At 64.0% G+C, this 20,248-nt stretch overlaps 10 protein-coding genes across 10 annotated transcripts; 5 read left to right on the forward strand and 5 right to left on the reverse strand.

Annotated features, from left to right (window-relative positions):
* Positions 1 to 507: 507 nt before the first annotated feature.
* On the forward strand, positions 508 to 3,748 carry AMSG_03937 (uncharacterized protein; the record flags this gene model as incomplete). Its single annotated transcript, XM_013903734.1, has 1 exon — positions 508 to 3,748. The coding sequence occupies one exon, from the start codon at positions 508 to 510 to the stop codon at positions 3,610 to 3,612; it is 3,105 nt and encodes a 1,034-aa protein (XP_013759188.1). The 3' UTR covers positions 3,613 to 3,748.
* On the reverse strand, positions 3,508 to 5,805 carry AMSG_03938 (CMGC/CK2 protein kinase). Its single transcript, XM_013903735.1, has one exon. It carries the CDS (start codon positions 5,105 to 5,107, stop codon positions 3,620 to 3,622), a length of 1,488 nt encoding a protein of 495 aa, XP_013759189.1. The 5' UTR covers positions 5,108 to 5,805; the 3' UTR covers positions 3,508 to 3,619.
* A 489-nt stretch (positions 5,806 to 6,294) lies between these two features.
* AMSG_03939 (growth-arrest-specific protein 8) lies at positions 6,295 to 7,751 on the reverse strand. The gene has a single exon (XM_013903736.1). The coding sequence runs from the start codon at positions 7,663 to 7,665 to the stop codon at positions 6,364 to 6,366; it is 1,302 nt and encodes a 433-aa protein (XP_013759190.1). The 5' UTR covers positions 7,666 to 7,751; the 3' UTR covers positions 6,295 to 6,363.
* Positions 7,752 to 8,337: 586 nt separating this feature from the next.
* On the forward strand, positions 8,338 to 9,310 carry AMSG_03940 (40S ribosomal protein S15a; the record flags this gene model as incomplete). Its single annotated transcript, XM_013903737.1, has 2 exons — positions 8,338 to 8,365; positions 8,915 to 9,310. Exon 2 carries the CDS (start codon positions 8,918 to 8,920, stop codon positions 9,308 to 9,310), a length of 393 nt encoding a protein of 130 aa, XP_013759191.1. The 5' UTR covers positions 8,338 to 8,365; positions 8,915 to 8,917.
* Positions 9,311 to 9,529: 219 nt separating this feature from the next.
* AMSG_03941 (uncharacterized protein) lies at positions 9,530 to 10,438 on the forward strand (the record flags this gene model as incomplete). The annotated part of the gene is made up of 1 exon (XM_013903738.1): positions 9,530 to 10,438. The coding sequence occupies one exon, from the start codon at positions 9,530 to 9,532 to the stop codon at positions 10,436 to 10,438; it is 909 nt and encodes a 302-aa protein (XP_013759192.1).
* A 29-nt stretch (positions 10,439 to 10,467) lies between these two features.
* Positions 10,468 to 11,724, reverse strand: AMSG_03942 (uncharacterized protein; the record flags this gene model as incomplete). The annotated part of the gene is made up of 1 exon (XM_013903739.1): positions 10,468 to 11,724. The coding sequence occupies one exon, from the start codon at positions 11,722 to 11,724 to the stop codon at positions 10,468 to 10,470; it is 1,257 nt and encodes a 418-aa protein (XP_013759193.1).
* A 612-nt stretch (positions 11,725 to 12,336) lies between these two features.
* On the forward strand, positions 12,337 to 16,592 carry AMSG_03943 (C2 domain-containing protein). The gene has a single exon (XM_013903740.1). The coding sequence runs from the start codon at positions 13,872 to 13,874 to the stop codon at positions 16,575 to 16,577; it is 2,706 nt and encodes a 901-aa protein (XP_013759194.1). The 5' UTR covers positions 12,337 to 13,871; the 3' UTR covers positions 16,578 to 16,592.
* On the reverse strand, positions 16,381 to 17,518 carry AMSG_03944 (uncharacterized protein; the record flags this gene model as incomplete). Its single annotated transcript, XM_013903741.1, has 1 exon — positions 16,381 to 17,518. One exon carries the CDS (start codon positions 17,516 to 17,518, stop codon positions 16,610 to 16,612), a length of 909 nt encoding a protein of 302 aa, XP_013759195.1. The 3' UTR covers positions 16,381 to 16,609.
* A 237-nt stretch (positions 17,519 to 17,755) lies between these two features.
* On the forward strand, positions 17,756 to 19,447 carry AMSG_03945 (bile acid:sodium symporter). Its single transcript, XM_013903742.1, has 2 exons — positions 17,756 to 17,845; positions 18,085 to 19,447. Exon 2 carries the CDS (start codon positions 18,092 to 18,094, stop codon positions 19,256 to 19,258), a length of 1,167 nt encoding a protein of 388 aa, XP_013759196.1. The 5' UTR covers positions 17,756 to 17,845; positions 18,085 to 18,091; the 3' UTR covers positions 19,259 to 19,447.
* Positions 19,276 to 20,060, reverse strand: AMSG_03946 (uncharacterized protein; the record flags this gene model as incomplete). Its single annotated transcript, XM_013903743.1, has 2 exons — positions 19,276 to 19,436; positions 19,487 to 20,060. 2 exons carry the CDS (start codon positions 20,058 to 20,060, stop codon positions 19,276 to 19,278), a joined length of 735 nt encoding a protein of 244 aa, XP_013759197.1.
* Positions 20,061 to 20,248: the final 188 nt, after the last annotated feature.

Raw genomic sequence — 20,248 nt, forward strand, 5'->3', positions numbered from 1 at the left:
AAAACCCAAAACCCAAACCAAACCCTCCAAAACCGTAGTACCCCCCCTCCCCCCCCCCCACCCTCTAGCCACCCGGTCACATCTCCCGCCGTATGCCCCCCCCTCCCGCCAACCGCCACCCGCCACCCGCCACCCGCCACCCGCCCGCCACCACCCCACCCACCACCGCCAATGCCACCACCACCACCACCACCAGGGAGCCAGAGACAACTGCAGGTGACGGTGAGACTCCACCCACCGCCGACCTCTGCACCACTTCCACCACACTCTGAGGTCTTCCCCTCTTTGGCTCTTCACGGGCCAGCTGCTCCGCCCGAGGCAAACGGTGGCCAAGCCCTTGTCGACCATGCTGCCGAGTATGCTCATGTCCGTGCTGCTTCTGTTGATTCGGTGGCTGCTGATGGTGAAACTGTCTTTGATCTTCCTCTGGTACCTGTCATTGTTGATGATGGCTCGCTCCATGCCATGCGCGATGCGCCCATCCGTCTTTGGCTACACGCCTCTCACATGACAGAGCTTCCGCCTGATGCTGTTCCGTCAAAGTCGTCGCACAAGTCATCCACCTCATCGTCAAACAAGGACGGTGGATCGGGTGTGCCTACTCTGGTCGCTATTCCTACCGTCATCGCAGAAATCGCCGTCGATTGGGCCCCGCTCCTCGCAGGCGCCACTACTACCTTCGCCAATGTCTCGACTGGTATCGCCGCCCTCGGCCGCTTTCCGCTTGTCTCCTCCATCGATGTCACCGTCACAGTCCTTCCCGTCCTGGCTCCGCTGCCAAGCGAGAAGCACTTGGACCGCGACCGCGACTCTCGTCGTTCGCGGTCAAAGCACGGTTCTAGCGGCTCGCGCTCGCCGGCCCCGTCGCACGCCCCGCCGCGCCCAGCCTCGCCGCCTGCTGCTCCACCGTCTGGAGACCCTGTGGATTTACTCTCGCCCGAGCAGCGCGCGTTCTACAATCCGATCGCCGTCTCCATTCACGGCGTCTACGACCTGCCGCAGACTCCGCTCGACGCAGCAGCTCTCGCCAGCGTCTGCTCTCCACTCTTTGTCGAGCTCCACTGGCTCGCACCGGAGCCGCCGCGCCGCTCACCACCTGTCGCACATGCTTCATCAGTTGCGCTCAACTACACCGCCGTCTTCTTTGCATCAGACTACAACCATGACGACCTCGTCGACTTTCTGGCCTCGGACAAGCTTTGTCTCAAGGTGCGCGATCGCGAGCCCAAGCCTGTTACATCAGACCTCACGCCAAATGTCGACCCCGCAGATGCTACTGCAGCTGTCCCGCCGGTCTCCTCGGTCTGGGACGTGGTTTTTGGTGACTCGGCGCCGCCCTCGCCCAAGATCGACGACGAGGCCGTCAGCTCGAGCAAGCCGGACCGCGTTGCCGCCTCGCCGCCGCCGCGGCCGTCGTCGTCGTCCAAGAGCCGAAAACAAGGCCAGCGCAAGTCGACGACGTCGTCAAAGTCGCGCACCGGCACAGGCTCCAACTCGGGCAAGGCCACCTTGGCACACCGCTCAAAGGGCAAGAGCAAGAGCTCTGCGCCCGCGCCGCCGTCGTTGCGCAAGACTCGCAAGTCGGCCAAAGTCCGCGCTGTTGACACCAAGCTCATAGAAGAGTCCATCTCTCAGGTCCGTGGGACCGGCAGCGACGGCTCGGGCCCTCATGGTGTTGCCACCCTCGCCACCTCGGCCATCGTCAAGCGCGGTATGGCCCGGACCTCGGTCGATGCCTTTCTTGTCCCAAACGTGTCGGTCACCCGCTCGTCAGCCTCGCTGGCCCGAGCCGGCGCCGGCCGTCTGGGTCGCTCCGTCACGCCAATCTTGCCTGGCCATTACGTCCAGGCTGGCACCTACGTCTCGGCCACCATTGCCTCGTCGTTTCCGCTCAACACTCCGCTGGTTCATCATCCGTACATCCGGCTGATAATCTCGATGCCGTATGATGCGCTCGTCACCGCTCAGGCTGTCCTTGCCGCCATCCGCGCCGCCAACGCGTCGGTGCTTGGCTTGTCCGGTGATGCCGCTACGCCTGCTGCACTCCGGGCATACATGCTCTCGTCCGACCAGCGGGCCGATCCCAACCTCGACATTGTCACCGGCATTCAGATTATCACCCCTGCTGCTCGTGTCTTTCTTCTCGAGGGCTGCGCCGCAGGCGCGAGCCTGGCTGCTGTTGCCGATGCCGCCTCACGCCTCCGCGCCCCCGACGTGCCTGTTCTCTGCAACAACGAGGTTACCTTCCGCGACCGGCTCTACGCCTCGGACGACCTCGAAGTCGGTGCACTCAAGCTTGCAGTCACACTTGATGATATGCTGGCTGTCCGCGACCTGTACATCCGCAACCGAGTTCCCGGGCCGGCTGTCGAAGCTGCTCTCAAGCTCGATCTGCTCTCACGAGCCCCATCGATGCGGTTTGTGGCCCGCATGAACGCCTTTCCTACACGCGCCCAGCTCTACGCGCTCGGCCGCAAGTATGGCACTTCGCTCACTCCGCTCGACTACGGAGTAGAAGAGGAGGGCCAGGCAGTGGCCGGCGCCGACCACGCGGCCGGCGTCGCGCAAGATGCCCCGACCCGGCCGAGCTCGCGCGGCGACAAGTCCGCGCAGAGCCAGGCCTCGGCTCTGAGAACCCGGACCGCGCTTGATCACTACAACGCCGAGTTTGTGGCCACACTCGAGACTCGCCAGGTCGAGGGCCCGCCCGACCGCGTCCGCGCGCACATCGAGGCCTACCGCGGCATCTCGCGCGCCGAAGCCCGCGCCCGCTTTCTTGCCGGAAGACCGGACGTAGCTGCCGGAGAAGCGCCGGTCTACATCTACGGCGGCCAGGCGCTCAACGCAGCCGAGCTCGCCCGCAAGGATTTGGCTCAGCATCTGGCCGCCAACGCCGGTGACGTGCACTACACCTACTCCCCGCACTACCTCTCAGGCGCCGTCGCACTGGAAACACCCGAGGAGGCCACCCGCCGTGAGGCCGCGGCCTCCCAGGCGCTCCAGCTCACCCAGCACGGCTTTGAGCCACAACCGCGGTCGCGAGCCGCAGACCTCGTCCATCCGCTCAAGCCGCATCCGTCGCGCGTCGCCGAGCTTGCCGAGCCGTTTGTTGACCCCGTCCCGCTCTTTCTGCAAACCCGCGACACCGGCGGTGATCCCAACAAGCCACCATTCCACGTCGACGGCGAAGCCGTGTTGGACGAGACGCCGCTGGTGGCGTCAGTTCATTACGCTGGCGATGTCCGTGAGAACGAGCTCGATGAGGCGCTCCAACGCGAAAAGGCCGAGTGGGAGGCCAAGCTTGTGGTCGATGACCCCGTTTTCCGCATGGTCACGCCCGACAAGGTGCCACTCGACGGCGAGACACCTGGCGAGTTCCGCACCCGCAAGATCGAGGCACGGCTGGCCCGCTCCGCCGAGCCGCCATCGCTTGCCTCGGGCCATGTGTACGTCGACCCCCCACTCGCCACAACCCCACTGCGGCCCAACCTGCGCCGCATGGGCGACGAGGAGTTTGACATCTTTACTCGCCCACCGCGCGACGTCATTGCCAAGCCGCACATCGTCCCGCTCTCTGACGCTGAGCGCGCGGCATGGTACGAGCCCAGCTAGCTGCAAACTAGTACCGGTGGTAGAGCGGCGTGCCGGGCTCGCGGCCGTAGCCCAGCGACTGGTCAAACGGCATCGACGAGTTGAGTGAGTTGTAGTGCAGCGAGTTGTTGAGCGAGGTGTCAAAGTCAAAAGTGAGCGAGTCGTTGACCGAGGTCTCGCCGCGTGCCGCCAGCATGTCGTATCCGGTCCGATCCGCATGCTCAGCCGCCGCCCCGTGCCGCCGCCTCCGATACGAGGCCCGCTGTGCCTTGTTAGCCATCACCCGCGCCTTGACCAGCTCGACCGTGCGGTCCGAGACCTCGAATGAGTCGGAGCAGTGGCCAAAGAGCTCGTCAAGATCAAGCGGATCATACGGACCAAACACCGTGGGCTTTGTGTGCGACGACGAGCCAGCGGTGGTCGTCGTCACCGTCGAGTACGCCGAGTAGGTGCCGGTGCCGGTGCCGGTGCCAGTGCCCGAGCCTGACGACGACGATGATGACGACGACGACGGGAACCGCGCGTCTTCACGGGTGGAGGGGAACGCCGCCTGGGCTGCAGCGCGCGGGTTTTCCTCCGCCTGACGCGCGGTCGAGCCAAAGACCTTACCGGACTTGACTGCAGCCTTGGTCGGAAGGGCCTTGACGACCTTGAGTCGCTTTGCGTAGTCATCAAGATCGACTTCGGCAAGAGTGATGATGGCACCAGACGCCAGCGATGAAGAGTGCTTCTTCCGCTTTGACTTTGCAGCCTTGCTCTTCTTACCCTTGCGGCGAACCTTGAAGCCGCCCGACTTGGGGCCGGCAGCCGCGGCCGACGAGGCGCAGCATGCGCCGCGGCCGCGGCCCGCACGGGCAGCCTTCTTGGACGCAGCAAGAAGGTCTGCACGGACATCGTCAAAGAACGGGTGATGCATAGCCTCGTGGGCGGTGAGCCGCTTCTCGTGGTCAAAGACCAGGACACGGTCAATAAGGTCAATGGCAAGCGGGGTGGCCAGCTCGAGCACCCGCTGCGTCCGCACCAGCTTGTACCAAGCAAACCGCTTGCGCGGAAGCTCGGTCTCGGCCACGCTCTCGAGATAGTCAAGCGACCATTTGGACTTGGTGATAAAGTATCTGTTGAGCCAGGCGTCGTAGTCGTCGGCGCCGAGGTACTGGATGACGTTGACCATGTGGTCCTCGTTCGAGTCGTGTTGCTGAAGCCAGTTGCACTGGAAGAAGAGGACGGCCATGATGCAGCCGGCCGACCACATGTCCGAGGCGTAGTCTGGGAACGGGTAGTGCACCACCGACTCGGGCGCCTTCCACCGCCGCGTCCCGGCCCATTTGGTCGCCGGCTCGTTTGGCACGTACCACGTGGCGAGGCCCCAGTCGATGAGTCGGAGTGAACCCGTCTTGCGCTCAAACAGCACGTTGGCGCACTTGACGTCGCGGTGCATGATGCCCGCCGCGTGCGTGGCATTGAGTGCCTCGAACAGCCGGAACATGTAGACCTTGGCCTCGGCCGGTGACATCATCCGGAACAAGTCGCGGTACGGCTGAGAGTCGAGGTACTCAAAGAGCAGGACGGTATCACCGAGCTTGCGCAGGCTCTGTCCGCTCTTCTTGCTCCCTTGCTCCCTTGCTTCCCTTGGACCCAGAATCCGACTCGGACTCGGAGTGAGGCGCGCAAACAATGTCAACCAACTTCACCACGTTCGGCAGGCCCTGGACAGCCAACAGCATGTGGATCTCATGCTGGATGAGCTCCGCATCTGACGCCTTGCTCACCCGCATGACCTTGGCCACCAGGCTCGCGCATTTTCCGTTGCGCGCCTTGGATGCACGGTACACGTCGCCGTACCCGCCTGACCCCACGAGCTCCTCCCAGTGGATGTCGTAGTTGGCATAGTTGCCCGGAACCACCTCGACTCGGTCAGCATCGTACTTTTCGGCTGGCTGTGGATAGCCAACGTTGGCAAACTGGTAGACCGGCGAGGCAAAGAGTGGGACGTAGACATCGTCCGGAAGGAGTTCAGCCTCACCGCCGCGAAGCTCGCGCGGAACGAGCTGGACAGCTGCGCGAGCGGCCGAGTCAGACCCATCATCATGGGTGGTCGACGTGTTGGAGCTCGAGCCCGAACCCGAGCCCGAGCCCGAGTCCGAGCCCGAGGCGGTGGCCGAGCGCGAGCCACTCCCACGGTTCTTGCCAGCAAGCTCCCGAGCCAGGCGGACGCGCTCCTCGTGCCCAGCACGGATCATAGCCTCTCTCCGCTTCAAAAGTCGCTTGGTGGCCTTGCGCAGCGTGGCAGCCTCGCTCGTGGTCACTGGCGCACGCTCTTTCGCCGTTAGCCCCGAACCCGAGTCGGTGCGAGAGGCCGAGCCACTTTCCGAGTAGCTGCCTGTACCAGCCTCTTCCTCCTCCTCCTCCTCCTCCTGCCCACGCCTATGCTCATGCACACGAGTCCGATTACGCCGAGTCATAATTTCCCAACAGAGTGGAGTGCGGTTGAATGTCGAGAGCGACGAGCTGGTGTAGCACTGCCTGGAGAGTGGTGCTGGACGGCAGGGTTTGGTGCGTGCGTGGGATCGACTGAGTGGACGCAACACTGTTTTTTCTCTCTTTTCGCGCGTGCCAACCATGGGGTTTTTTTGGAGGGGGGAGGGGGGCGCGGCTCGTCGGCCTCCCCTCTCCCCCTCCCCATGTCCACACATGCATGGACGCACCATCGCAAGCTTTTTAAATCGCACTGCGGCAAACACCGCCGGCCAGTGGCGAGCGAGGAAATGGCTGCTACGATGCGACAAGGCCCGCAGGTGCAGAAGAGCCAATGTCTGCTGGAACAAAGCCGAGATCTTCGACGGGAATGCCGTACTCGGCGAGCTTGGCCTCGTAGACGCGGATAGTATCGTTGCGGGCCTTGACGACCTTGGCCACCTCGAGCTGCAGGGCGCGGATGGTTTTGTTCTTGACGTCAAGCACGTCCTCGAGGCGCTTGGTGACGGCGGCAAGAGCGCCCGGCTCGATGTTGGACGCGGCGAGGACCTCGGAGAGCTGGGCGTCCTTCTTCTCGAGCTCGTCGTTGAGAACGGCCATCTTCTTCTCAAGCAACAAGTTCTTAAAGCCGGACTTTTGCTGGACCTCGTGAATGGTGGTGACAAACTTGTCGTACAGCTCGTCACGCTCGGCCTCGACCTGGGCAAAGCGCTGCTCGAGAACCTCGTGCTCCCACTGCAGATCCTTGAGCTCGTCCTTGGTGGTAGCCAGCATCTTGGTCGTCTTCTTCAGCCGCTCCTGGGTGGAGCGGAAGGCCTCCAGCTCCTTCTCCAGCTCCTCGACACGGGCAGTCTTTTCTGCAAGCGGCTCGAGGGCGCGCTGCAGATCGGCCTTCATGGAGAGCATGCGCTTGGCGTCTGCGTACGACTGCTTGCGCAGCTCCTCCACGTGGTCCTTGAGCGAGACAATGAGGGCCATGTTGTTCTGCGTAATGTCAAAGTAGTAGGCTTTGATGTCGGCAAAGGCCTTTTCGTGGTTGGCCATCAGGTCCTGGATGAACAAGTCCTTACGGTTCTGCAACTCCTTGAGCTCGGTCTTGCGGCGAAGCTCAATCTCTCTACGCAAGGCGCGGGTCTTCTGCACATAGTTGGCGTGCATCTCCTGCGCCTGCCGCTCGTAGTCTTCGCGGAGCTTGGTCTTTTCCTTCTCGTGATTCTGCTGGATAGTCCGCACATGGAGTTCGTTGCGCGACTGCTTCTCCTTCAGCTTGTGCTTCAGCTCGCGCTTGGTCTTCTTCAGCTCGCCCTGCTTGGACACTGCCTCGGTGTGCTGCAGCGTCATCTTAGACTCGGCCTGCCGCTTGAGCTCGGCAATCTTGTTCTGGTGCTCGTAGAGCAGGTGCTTGACCTTTTGCTTGTACACCTTGATCTGCACCTGGTGGTTCTCCTCGAGCTCCTCCATCTCGCGGTCCTTGTTACGCAGCGCAGCCTTGGCCTCGTCCAGATCCTTCTTGGTCACCTCCCAGAACGTGTTGATCTTGTCGCGTTCTAGCTGGTAGTAGTTGCGCTCCTCACGCTCAGCCTTCAGCAGGCCCTCCATTTCTTCCAGCTTGACCTGCAGCTCGGCCACGCTGGGGCCCTCGGCCTCCTCCGCCCGCCCGCCGCGCCGCCCACCGCGCCGCCCGCCCCGTCCGCGTCCACGTCGTCCGCGCCCAGACATAGCCGCCTGTTTGCTCGGCCAACCCTACGACCTTGCTGCTGCTCCTGGCGACGACTAACTGCTCCGCGCGTCTGCACACAACCCCGTAGGTGGTGAAGAGCGAGGTGTTGACCGCCACTTGCCTACCAGCTAACCGCCTCCTCCCCCGCAGCTGCCAACGGGTCTTGGCCTCCGGCTGCCGTTGGTCGCCCGTTGCCCGCCAACCTATCGCGCCCACCCCAAACGGTTCGCACCGATCAAAACAGCCAAGACCCAATCATGTGGCCCCAATCCTGGCTCATCACGTGTCCCCAAGCCCGAGTATCTCTTTCATCTCACGGCTCACAGCCGCACCACTAGCTACAAGCCAAAGAGCATATGTCGATCAGGCCAAGCCACTCGCTACATCCTGCTTGGATGTGATGGGCGAGCTCGGCGGCAGCGGTGACAGTGGAGGACGGAGGGGGGGGGGGGGAAGGGCGTGGATTTTTCTCACTTTTTTCCGTTTCGCCATTCGCGCGAGCTGGATTCGGCAAGAGGCGGAGCGAACGAGGAAAGACGTTTGACAGCATCCAATTCTCTCTCTCCCACAGAACTTGCGGTACGTGATACTGCGGGCACTCTGTGTGGTGTACGCAGGAGGGGGGCTGAAGTGCGGTAAAGACGCTCTCTCCCTCCTGCACCGGCGTAGGACCCGTGTGTAGCCTCTTCCACTTGCCGTCCCTGGCCTTGGGCTGAGGAATGCGCTTGGTAGGGGTTGGCTATGCCGGGCACCCTCGTCGGCCACAAACACTACATTTGTGTCTGATCGCCGCCTGTGGCCACACTTCTGCCGGCTTTCCCCGCGGCTCCCACCCTCCACCCTCGCTGCAACCCAGCTGAGAGAGTGCTTGGAGCATGCCACGTCTGTGCGGTTGGCCCGCGCAGCCGATGGTAGCGGTTGTGTCCTCGTTGGCGTCGCCTGGGTGTTCTGACCTTTGCGGCCGATGCCACGGGATGGGATGGCCGGTTGGCTAGTGGTGGCGCAGCGGTAGCAGGGAGAGGCTGGGCGGTGTGCATAACCAAGAGGCGAATACTCACAGGTGTGGTGTGTGGACTTTGATGATTGTCTGATGGGCTACGTCGCGGCTTGGTCTTGTGGGTGATACAGAAGATGGTGCTCGTTTCGGTGCTCAACAACGCCCTCAACTCGATCTGCAACGCTGAGAAGCGCGGCAAGCGCCAGGTCCTCATCCGCCCGGCCTCCAAGGTTGTGGTCAAGTTCCTGACCGTCATGATGAAGCACAAGTACATCAACGAGTTTGAGATCGTCGATGACCGCCGTGCTGGCAAGATCATCGTCATGCTCACCGGGCGCATCAACAAGTGCGGTGTCATCTCGCCGCGCTTTGACGTCAAGCTTAAGGACATCGAGAAGTGGGTCCAGCAGCTCCTCCCGTCCCGCCAGTTCGGTTCGCTCGTCCTCACCACCTCGTACGGTATCATGGACCACGAGGAGGCCCGTGCCCGCCACACTGGTGGCCGCATCCTCGGCTACGTGTACTGAATGAAGCACGCCGCAAACCACACACGCTCTCTCACTCTCTAGCTCCCTCTCATTCTGCAGCTGAGACACTACATAGCAAGCGCAGCCCTCAGCGGCTGGTTTACAACCACCGGCGTACCGTTCGGCAAGGCGGTGCAGCTAGTCGGTCGTCTGTGGCGTCTGGGGGTTTGGCGCCACCTGACACTCGTCCTTCCACCTCCCACACACACACCGCACACCATGCCGCCAGCCCGACTGCGCGTAGCACTCGCTTCGCCACCCACCGTATGGTCGCCGTGGCGTCTTGGTCGTGGCGTGGCAGGCGCAGACGGCTCGACCACGTTGGTCATCACCGCAGCCGCAGCCGCGGCAATCGACGACGGCGCTAGTGCCGATGCCAAAGGTGCAGAGGCAGACGTGGAGATTAGCGCCGAGGGACGATCGGTTGGTCTCGTCGCGCCTTCAGAGTCGCTGCTAGCCAGCCTTCCGGATGATGTGCCTGCAGGCGCTGTGTTCTGCGTTGTGGGCGCTGCCGGGTCGGTGCTGTACCTTGCAGCCGATTCGATCGACGCTGCGCTCGAGTGGGTCGCCCGTCTTGCGCCGGCAGACATTGTCGCCCGCCAGCGCGATCTGCTCGCCCACGCTGACGCCACCATCCGTGATCTCACCAACTCGCTTCGCGAGCTGCATGCGTGGAAGGTGGAGCACGTGTGCGCGGAGATGCCGGTGGCGCCTACGCCTCCGCGCACGCCCGCACCCGTGCCCGAGCCCGCGCCTGCGCCTACCTTCGCGCCGCCCACGCCTGACCCTCCTGCCCAGTCGGAGCGGCTCCGCGAGGCTCTTGCTGAAGCCATTCAGTTGGAGCGGCAGCTGGCGCGAGCGATGGCTACCAACGCCGAGCTAGAGGAGCAGACCGAGCGGCTGTGCAACCACGTTGCGGATGCGAACCAGCGCGCGGCGGCACAACGCGACGCCGACGCTGCACGCCTCGCCACGCTCACTGCCACCATCCGCGAGCTTGATGCCGCTGTCGTTGGTCTCAACGAAGAGAATGCTGAGCTTGCCAGCGCGCTGCGGGCCTCCGAAGACCGTGTAGCCAAGCTCGAGCGCGCGGTCCGGATGCTCACCGCCGATCGCCATGGCGGGTAGCCTGTGCGAGTGCCCGTTAGCCCCTGTGTTCATTGCCGAGAGCCTGCAGCAATGCATGTCATGCACTTTGCGCCGCGATCGCGCTTGCGCTTCTGCGACTTGGAGAAGGCCGAGCCCGGCTTGGTCTCGCCACACACAGCGCAGACAATGTCGCGGGCTTGCTGTTGGCGGCTGCTTCCGCTGGCAGCTTGCGACCTTTTGGCCGCCGCTGGTGCATCGGGTCCGGCCGGCTCTTCCCCGGTCTCGAGCCACTCGTGGGTGACATCTTTGCGCGGCAGATCCGCGGCGCCGGCGGCAGCGTCGGCGGTGTAGTTGGCGAGAAAGGCGTCGACCGCAGCCGAGTCCGGCGCGAGACTGGTGGTCAAGGCGTCGACAAGCTCGCCAAGTGAGGGTTCTTCCGCCAGCTTGTCCAGCAACTCGCCGAGGCGAGTAGCGCTTGAGGTGTTGGCGGCGAGCACGGCAGCACGGACCGCGTCGTGGCGTGCATCGTCAAGAACAACGAGATGCCGCGCACAGTGGACCCTGTCTTCGAGTACAGTGGCGGTCCAGAACGAGGCAAAGCCGCACTCGCGTGCGGCAGCGTCGCGACCATCAATGGCCAGCTGGGCGTTGTTGGGCGAGCAAGCCATGCTCCCGCGCTTAGCGTGGACCGAGACCTCGACCGGGCCGAGCCGGCCAACGGTTACCGGGCGGCGCACAGCGCGGGTGGTCACGCCGCGCGGATCAAACACGCCCAGCGCTAGAATCTGCCGCCGCCGCCGCGACTTGGCCGCCGCCTTGGCGCTCGGCCCCTTGCTAGCCTCGCCGTTCTTCCGCGAGCGGTATGCAAAGTTGGACTCGCGCGGGCCGGAGCGGGAGTCAAAAGCCCAGCCGTGACTCACCAGATTGAGTGCCGTCTCACTCGGCGGCTTGCCCCACACCGTCACTTCGATCCGCAGCTCGGCGAGCTCGAGCAGTGGGCTTGCCCACGATCGCAGACCGTCGACGAGCTCGGGTGGCAGCGCAGCAAGCGCGGCCGGATCCCGGCTCGCCAGCTCGATGGTGATGTGTGGCGGAGCAAAGGCGTACGAGGCCGAGGCATAAGACCCGATGTACACCATCGACCGCAGAAACAAGGTATCGTCAAACATAATCCGCGGACAGCGGCCCTCGCCCGAGCCATCGTACTCGATCGTCGTCCCGCCCGGGCCTGTCGTCGCGCCTGCAATGTCAAACACGGCGTCGTCGCTCGGAACCAGCGCCTCCAGCCGCTCGTCCAGCCTTTGTCGCTCACTTTGTGCCGCCATTGCCCTCCCTAAAGACGTTTCAAGTCGAGTGCTACTACGGGAGGGGAGGGGCGCGGAGGGGCGGGACCGTAGCAAGCTAGTGGGGGGAACTGCGGCAAGCCAGAGAAGCAAGCGAAGGAAGGGAAAGGAATGGAAGAATGCCTGCGGGCAGCAGCCAACGAAAGACCTCGATTGAGGGCAGTCACCGAAGGATGGCCTGCGACTAACCGCAACGACGGTGGCGACCAAAATTACAATCACTCGCTCATCCAGCCGCACCCAACCAAGCTCCCGAGCTCCGATTGGCTCACATACAGCCAATACAATGCCCAATCGCCCACTACCTCCACCTACACAAAGTCATCTTGAGTACATCTGCCTCCGATGACTTCTTCTCATCCCCTAACTCACAACCACACCCATCATCTGAGTACCCGCCGCCACAACCAGCCGCACACACACACACACACACACACCAACCTTCTCCTGCCCAACCTGGACACACCTCACGCCAGAGCTCCCCCCCCCCTCTCACACACATACCCAAACGACATGAGCGGGACACGCGTGCAGCTGGCAGCAGTGGTAGCCGTTGTCTTTGCGGCTCTGGTGGTGGCTGTGGTGGCGCAAGGCCCGACGACAACGTTCGCTCCGCAGGCCGTCCGCGACTCGTCGGTGGTGGCACTATGGGAGTTCCTGGAGGGCTCTGGTTTGACGACGGCCGACACGTCTGGCCGAGCGCCTTCCCTTGATCTGACTCTCGCTCCGTCGGTCACCTGGGAGCCGTCGACCCGCGGCCTCCGTATCGACGCGTCGGCGGGTGGTGCTGACGGCCTCACAGGCGCGGCAGCGTCGCCCGGGGTGGAGAAGATCATGGCGTCAACCGAGAACGACTACGGCTGGAACTACACCACCGAGGTCTGGTCGTGGCCCACGGCGTTCCCGCCGAACAACGGCTGGCACACCCTGTTCCAGCTCTGTAACTCGGCCCACGACAACGACCGCCTCGACCTTCTCCCGCCGTGCATGCGCCAGGCCCTGTACCACGGCGCAGGCGTCAACGTCTCGCATGCTTTCTCTTGGCAGCTCATGTTTGAGGAGGTGGTTGCCGGCTCGTTCATCAACAAGCAGGCGCTCGGCTTTTCCAAGGCCGAGGCCCCCGTTCCGGGCCTCCGCCACTCGGTCGCCCGCTACTCCGTGACCACGCCGGCGCCGTTTGGCGAGCTCGGCCCGGGCTATGCCCTCGGCCAAATCTTCATCAATGGTGCAGAGGTTTCCGGCTCGGTTGCTGGCTCACGCGAGACCCAGGGCCTTCCCATCAACGCGTGGGAGACCATTGCGCCCAAGGCCCCGCACTCGTGGCGCGCCCATTCGGCCGCCAACCGAACCTTTACCATCGGCTACTCGCTGGACAACTCGGGCGCCATCCACCCGAGCGCAGGCTACAAGGGCGCCATCTACATGATTGCCCTCTACGACCGCGCCCTCACCGACGCCGAGATCGCCGCAAACTACCTCGCCGGCCCGCCCACCGTCGCCCCGTCGACCCTCGCTCCGCCTCCCGGCCCGGCCCCGTCGACCGCTGAAAACGTCAACGCCTCGCTCACCTTTCCGGGCTCAGACGCCGACACCGTCTTTGGGTGGGACTCGGGCCTCTCGGCCCGCATCGATTCCATCTCGGTCTCGTCGCCCATCGCCTCGTTCTTCCCCAGCAATGCTGTCGGCAAGTTCTACGACGGCAATGACGTCGAGGTCATCGCCGCCGCGCCGACCTCGTTTGCCACGGCCCTTGCTCCTGGCGGTCCGACCGTCACTTTTGTCCCGGCTACCGGCTTTACGGCTCGGTCACCGTCAACTACCGCAGCGTCGACTCGCGCCGCGCCGTAGCGCCCTCGGCCTCCTCTCTGGTGCTCACCGTCACCAATGTCGAGCACGCTCCGGTCGCTGTTGCCTCGGGCGCCTCCACCTTTGCCGGAGCCCCGGTCGTTGTCGTCCTCTCTGGAACTGACCTTGATCCCGAGTCGCTCCTCTCGCCCACCGTCACCCAGCTGCCCGACGCCAACCTCTATGGCACCCTGGCCAAGCTCGATGGCGAGCCGGTCATTGCCAACCAGATCATTCCCACCGCCACCCGCCTGGGCTCGGTCCGCTTCACCCCGCGCGCCTCGATGGCACTGCTCTCGCAGGTCCCCTCGGTTACCGCAACCTTCAAATTTACCCTCACCGACTCGCTGACCGCGGTTGTCTCCAACGAGGCCACCGCCACTGTCACCATCCTTAACAATGCCCACGCCACCACGGCGTCGTACGCTATTGTGGAGGACACTCGCACCCGTGTCGTCCTCGCCGGCACCGACGACGTCTCGGCAGCCGCCCTCTCATTCCGCATCGTCCAGCTGCCCGCCGCAGGCACCCTCTACTTTGCCGGCACCGACATTCCCGTCAGTGCCGGCGACATGGTGCCTGTCGCCGACGCCGGCGCGGTCGACTACCAGCCCGGCGCGGACTTTGTCGGCGTTGACATCCTCAAGTTCACCGCGACCTCGGCGGTCTCGCTGGCCGAGTCGGTCCCGGCCGTTGCTTCGTTTAACGTCTCCAACGTCAACGACGCGCCACGCCCGCAGAACGCGCGTGTCGAGTTCTTCGCTCTCGACCTCAACTCCACCTTTGCGCTCCCGGTGGTCGAGGTCGACGGCGACGTCATCACCGTCTCTGTCACCGCCATCCCGCAGGCCTCGATTGTCGCTCTCTCGCAGACAGCCTCTGCCGGCGGCGCCGACATCACCGCCATGCCCACCATTGTGACCGACGCCCTGCGCCGTGTCGTTGCCCATGCCGTCGCCCCGACCCAGAGCTCGACCCAGGGCTACGCCGCGGAAATCACCTTTACCGCCGTCGATCCCTACGGCCTGGTCGGCACGCCTGCCGTCGTCACCGTCTTTGTCAAGCACTCGTTCTTTGCTGCCAACGTGACGGCAACCACCGCCGAGGACACGCCGACGACAGTCTCCCTCGCCACCCAGGACTACTTTGGCCGCGCCTACGCCGTCTACCTCCGTTCGCTCCCGGACCCGGCCACGGTCGGTACGCTGCGCCTTGTCGGCTCGACAGAGGCTATCACCCAGGCTCAGCTCCCGCTTGTCCTCACGCCCGCCACCGCTGGTACCGCCGTCACCCTCATTGAGTTTGTGCCCGCCCGCGACGCTGTCGTCCCGCTCACGTCGTTCGAGTACGAGATCCGCGACACCGAGGGCCGCGGCGAGGTTGTGGTCGGCACCGTCTTTGTGTCGACGACGGCTGTGCCCGACCCGCCGCGGGTCGAGCTGACCAACCCGAGCGAGACGCTCGAGATCGCTGATGGCGCCGTGCTTGAGATCACCACCCTCGTGGTCGCCGAAGTCGACGACCCGAACGCCATCGTGAGCGTCAACGTGACTGCTGTCGGGACCGGGCTCGTCGCTGGCTCGGGCCCGCTCGACTCGGTCACCTTTGCCAAGACGCTCACTCTCTCGGGCACGTCGGCCGAGATCGCGGCGCAGCTCCTCGCGCCGCTGCGGTTCAAGTCGGGTCCGGAGCAACGGGTCCGGGAAGCGACAGCGTTTGAGGTCCAGGTCTCAGCGCAGGCGCAGGGCGAGGAGTCCAAGCTCTCGCTCTTTGTCAACGTTCTACCTGTGCCCGACCCATCGGGTGTCTCGCTCGACGGCTCGCTCGTCGCCGCCGTCGCGGCAGCAGCCTGCACGGCGCTGCTCTTTGGCGCTGTCGGCGCCTTTATCCTCTACCGGCGGCAAGAGTCGGAACCGAAGCTCCCGCCACCGCCTCAGTTTACGCCGTTCATCTACGACGAGAACCGGCTAGTGTCGTCGGCCGAGGCCACGGGCGTCCGTGCGCCGGTCTCGATGACCACTGAGTTTACCGAGCTCGTTGTGGCCCGCGGCCAGGGCCTGGTCTACGCACTGTTCGAGGTTTCGGCCGAGGCCGACATTGACGACGTGTGCGAGCGGCTGGTGTTCGTGTATGAGGGCCATGGGCGGGCGTCAGCGCCCGACCTCGTCGCCTGCATTGCCCAGCGTGAGATCCAGATGGCGGCATCGTCGGTGACCCTCTTCCGGTCCAACTCGCGGGCGTGCAAGCTGTACTCAGTCTACGCCAAGGTCGTTGGCCTCCCGTACCTCTACGCCACGCTCGGCCCGCTGTTTGTGCAGCTTGTGGAGCAAGATGGATCGATCGAGGTCGCCCCCGAAAAGGTGCGTAAGTCCAAGAGTGGCTCGGTCGACGTCACCGTCAACAAGTGGCGCCTTCTCGTGGTGGCCCAGAAGTTCTTCAAGGCCATTACCGAGTCGGTCGACGCCGTGCCGTACGAGCTCCGCCAGCTGGCCCAGACTCTTTGGCACGAGATGGGCAAGCCGTCGGCGTTCCCGGAGCGCCGGTCGATTGCCCTTGGCACCTTCTTTTTCATCCGCTTCATTTGCCCGGCTATCGCCCAGCCCGAGGCCTACGGTCTCGTCCGCGAAGTCCCCTCGTCGGACCTCCGCCGCCTCCTCGTCCTCGTCGCCAAGACGCTGCAGAACCTGGCCAACGGCACTATGTTCGTCGAGAAAGAGCTTGACGCCATGAACGTCTTCATCGACTCGAACCAGGAGAAAATGGGCAACTTTCTGGCCGCCGTCGCCGGCACCGGCGGCGGTGCCGTCGGCACTGGCGTCCCAGTCCCGGCCCCGGTCTACGACGCCTCGGTCGCCTGGCTCTACGCCCACACCCAGGCTCTCCACGCCGACCTCCATCTGCTCCTCTCCGGTGTTCAGGTCGAGGGCGCACGCGAACTTGATCAGGCCCTCATCCGCGTCCTGCCGCGAGCACCAACCATGTCTGTCTAAACGCCATTGTCGGTGCGTCCGCCCACAAGTCGTCAGCTGGTCAACACTGTCAGCTCGGACGTGATGTACGTCGTCACTACTTGCTGCGACCACTGGGTATTGAGAAAGCCGAGCCCGCCGAGAATGACCGAGACCAGGGCTTGGACGTAGCCCGGGAGTTTGAGGAAGCGCGCTGGCCGCAGTCCGCGCCGCCAGGCGTATAGCACCACAAAGAAGAGCGCAGGCGCCCGAAAGGCGAGATAGAAGACGGCACGAGCAAAGAGCAGCCCGCGGTAGAAGAGGGAGCTGCGATCAACCTGCAGCCGCTGGCAGAACCACAGCACGTTCTGCGGGAGAACAGTGAGCTCGGTGATGAAAAACGCTGTGGGAATAAAGGCAAGCGATCGAAGACAGGGCATGAGTGCCGAGCCGACAACGCCTGCAATGTGATGAGCCCACATCGACGGCGTCTCGCCGCCGTGCAACGCCATGGTCACCAGATCGTAGAGCGTGTAGCCGAGATGGCAGGCGTAGTACGAGTCGAGAATGGGCGGATACGGACGAGTGACCGAGTCATCAAACAAGCGCACGCCTGCGACGGCCCAAAGTCCGCCGATGCCCATGATGGCGCCATGAACCCACGAGACAACATGCTCGGCGAGGTAAATGTTGGCATCCTCGGGCGGCATGGCGGCAAGGATGTCCTTGGCCACCGAAGCATGGATAATGCCATGCGCTACACCATGCAGCGCCACACAGCCCAGTAGCCATCCACCAGAGAGTACAGCAATGCGTCGCCATGGATACCGCAGGCGGATGGAGGCCAGGAAGGCATCCTCGTCCAACTCGCTCCGTCGTGGGTCCTCCCATGCTCCGTCCACCTCGGCCGTGGAGAACCCGTCCTCTTCCCGCAATGCCGCTGCCTCCACCAGTGCCTCCCATGCAGCCCGTACTGTCTCCATACTATGGAATACTGTGTGTGTGTGGAGGGGGGGAGAGAGAGAGAGGGAGAGAAAGGGTGGGAGGAGAGGAGGAGGAGGGACCTGGGCGGCAGGTGGCAGGGGGCGGGGAGGAGGGAGTCTGTCTGCCCGCCATCACAGCGTGCGTGGATGGGGGAAAAAAAAGGTCGTGGATGGGAGAAGAGCAACTGCTCGTGGAAAGGGGTGCAGGGCGGGGGCAAGGGGGGGGGGGGGGGGGTTACGGGGGAAGGGGGGAAGGGCAAGGGGGGTAATTCTCTTTATTAAGTCTCTCTCCTACCCTACCCTTTGTGGCCTTGTGGTGGGAGGCGGGTAGGTTGGGAGGAGGGGGGGGGGGGGGGGTACGGGGGGTGGGAGGGGGAGGGGAGAATGGCATGGCTCGTGGCGGCAGCAGTGGTGGCAGGTGCGCAGGTGAGTAATCACCCCACCCACGATGGGGTGTGTCGTGGGTGGGTGGCTGTGCGCTGACCCAACTCACTACATACGGCATGCTCATAACTATGGCCGATGACGGACAACGTGGTCTGATTGGTGCGTGCGGAGGTGTTCAGCGCAAGAATGGACTACCTCCAAGTAGTGCTGGCACTGATGATTGTGACGTTCTCGCTCGGCCTTGGGGCGACGCTATCGATGACGGCGCTGGCGGATGTGATGCGGCGAGCAAAGAAGCAAGTTTTGGTTGGCTTCTCCTCGCAGTACGGGTTCATGCCGCTCATGGCGTATCTGATGGCCCGATGGTCCGGGATGTCGGCGGCCAAGGCCGTGGGCCTCATTCTGGTTGGCTCTGCTCCCGGCGGGACGACGTCCAATCTGTTTGTCTACATGTCGGCCGGCGACCTGGCGCTCTCCATCGTCATGACTGTCTGCTCGACGCTGGCGTCGTTTGGCACCCTCCCCCTCCTGGTCCTCATCTACATCGAGTCGACGTTTGCCACCGAGGCGGTCCGTATTCCGTGGCTCATTCTCGGCCTTTCGCTGTTGCTGGTTGTTATTCCGGTCGGCTGCGGTATCTTTCTCAAAACCAAGTCGGACAAGTACGCGCTGTATGCTGAGAAGATTGGCTCGACTGTCGGCGGCCTGTTTATTCTGGCTGCCATCATCATCGGCATCGCCACCACCGATGTCTTCAAGTCTTCCGCCACCGAGTGGGTCATCTCGGGCCTGATGGAGCCGCTCGGCGCCGCCTTTGGCTACGGCGTCGCCGCCCTTCTTGGCCTGCATCCCCGCGATTGCAGAACGGTCTCGCTCGAAACCGGTGTCCAAAACTCAGCCCTGGCCATCTCGATTGTGGCGCTCTCGTTTGACGACCCCACAGTTCGCGACGAGGTTCTCACCTTTCCCATCCTGTACTCGTTCTGGTACTGTGTCCACTCGATCTGGCTGGTGGCGCTCTTCCGGTTTGTGCTTTCTAAGCGCGATCCGCCACGCAGCGACGAGACCGCCCTCATCGACGATGAGGTGAGAAAGGACGATGCAAGCAGCAGCAGTTCGGCCAGCGCCCAAAACACTGCCCGCGCCGCCACAGAAAGCAGCGCGTACGAACCGGGCGATGCGACGTACGAGTACCTCGGCTCCGGATCGACAACATCCGATACCGAGATCCTTGAACGGCCCACGCCCGACAAGCCCACAGGCGCACACACAGGTCTGACACCTGGTCCACCGGATAGCAGCAGCAACGCGTCGCGCTCCCTCTCGGGGTCGTACTCGTCAACCTGGTCGTGATGCGGAGAGTGTGGTGTTTAGTGGTCGAGCAGCGGCTCGATAACCGGAAAGACATCGGGCGAGATGAGAGCAGCGACCTCAGCCTTAGTGGCCCATGCGTAGCCGACGAGGCCCTCATCAGCGTTGGGCACAATGTCGGAGCCGTTGTCGCCAAGATACCACGCCCGGTAGAAGAAAACTCTTGTGGCCATAGGTGCGGTGTCCGGGCGGTACTCGACGTGCGCCGACGGGCGTTGGAGACAAAGTAGACCGGCGCCTCATCGCCGACCTCCTCCTTAAGCTCACGCTCGGCCGTCTGGCGCATAGTCTCACCGTCCTCCCAGCCACCCTGCGGGAACTGCCACGGATGATCGTCGCGGTCCTTGCGGAGGAGCAGATACAGCGAGGCGTCGACAGCCCGGGCCGTCGTCTGCAGCTCGCCAGCATCCGCCGCCGCACGCGTCGCCGCAGCATCAACCTCGCCCACTGGCACCGCCAGATCCAGCGCAGGCGTCTCGTACTTGTCCCAGAACGAGGTGCCCACCGCCGGCCCTGCGCCAGCCGGCGGCACTGCGCCGGCAGCGTCCGATCCCGCCTCTGCCGACCGCCGGTCAGCGTAGACCTCCGCTGGGAAGGTCTTGCGAGTCTCAGCTGCTTTGCTCTCAGCCAGTGCCTTGTATGCCGCCACAGCCGGCGGGTCCGCCTTAGCCACCAGCGGGAAGCGCTGCAGAATGGTGGCGCCCACCAGCCTGGCGTCTGCTGCGCCCGACGCGGCACGGGCCAGCCACCGAAGCGGGAAAGAGGTGACGCCCTGACGAAGCATGTAAGATGGATGTGTGTGAAAGGAGGGGGGGGGGGGGGGGGGGAGGGGGGGGAAGTGGGATGTGGTTTGGTTCAGTCGGTCGGGCGCTTTGCGGTGAGTGGTGCTGGGCGGTGGGATGGGGGTGAGTGACCGACGGGCGGGGGGAGGGGGGGGGGGGGGGGTCAGCGCGTGGAGCGATCTGGACAGGA

This window comes from Thecamonas trahens (genome assembly GCF_000142905.1).
Source record: "Thecamonas trahens ATCC 50062 unplaced genomic scaffold supercont1.16, whole genome shotgun sequence".
In the NCBI taxonomy this organism is placed as follows: Eukaryota; order Apusomonadida; family Apusomonadidae; genus Thecamonas; species Thecamonas trahens.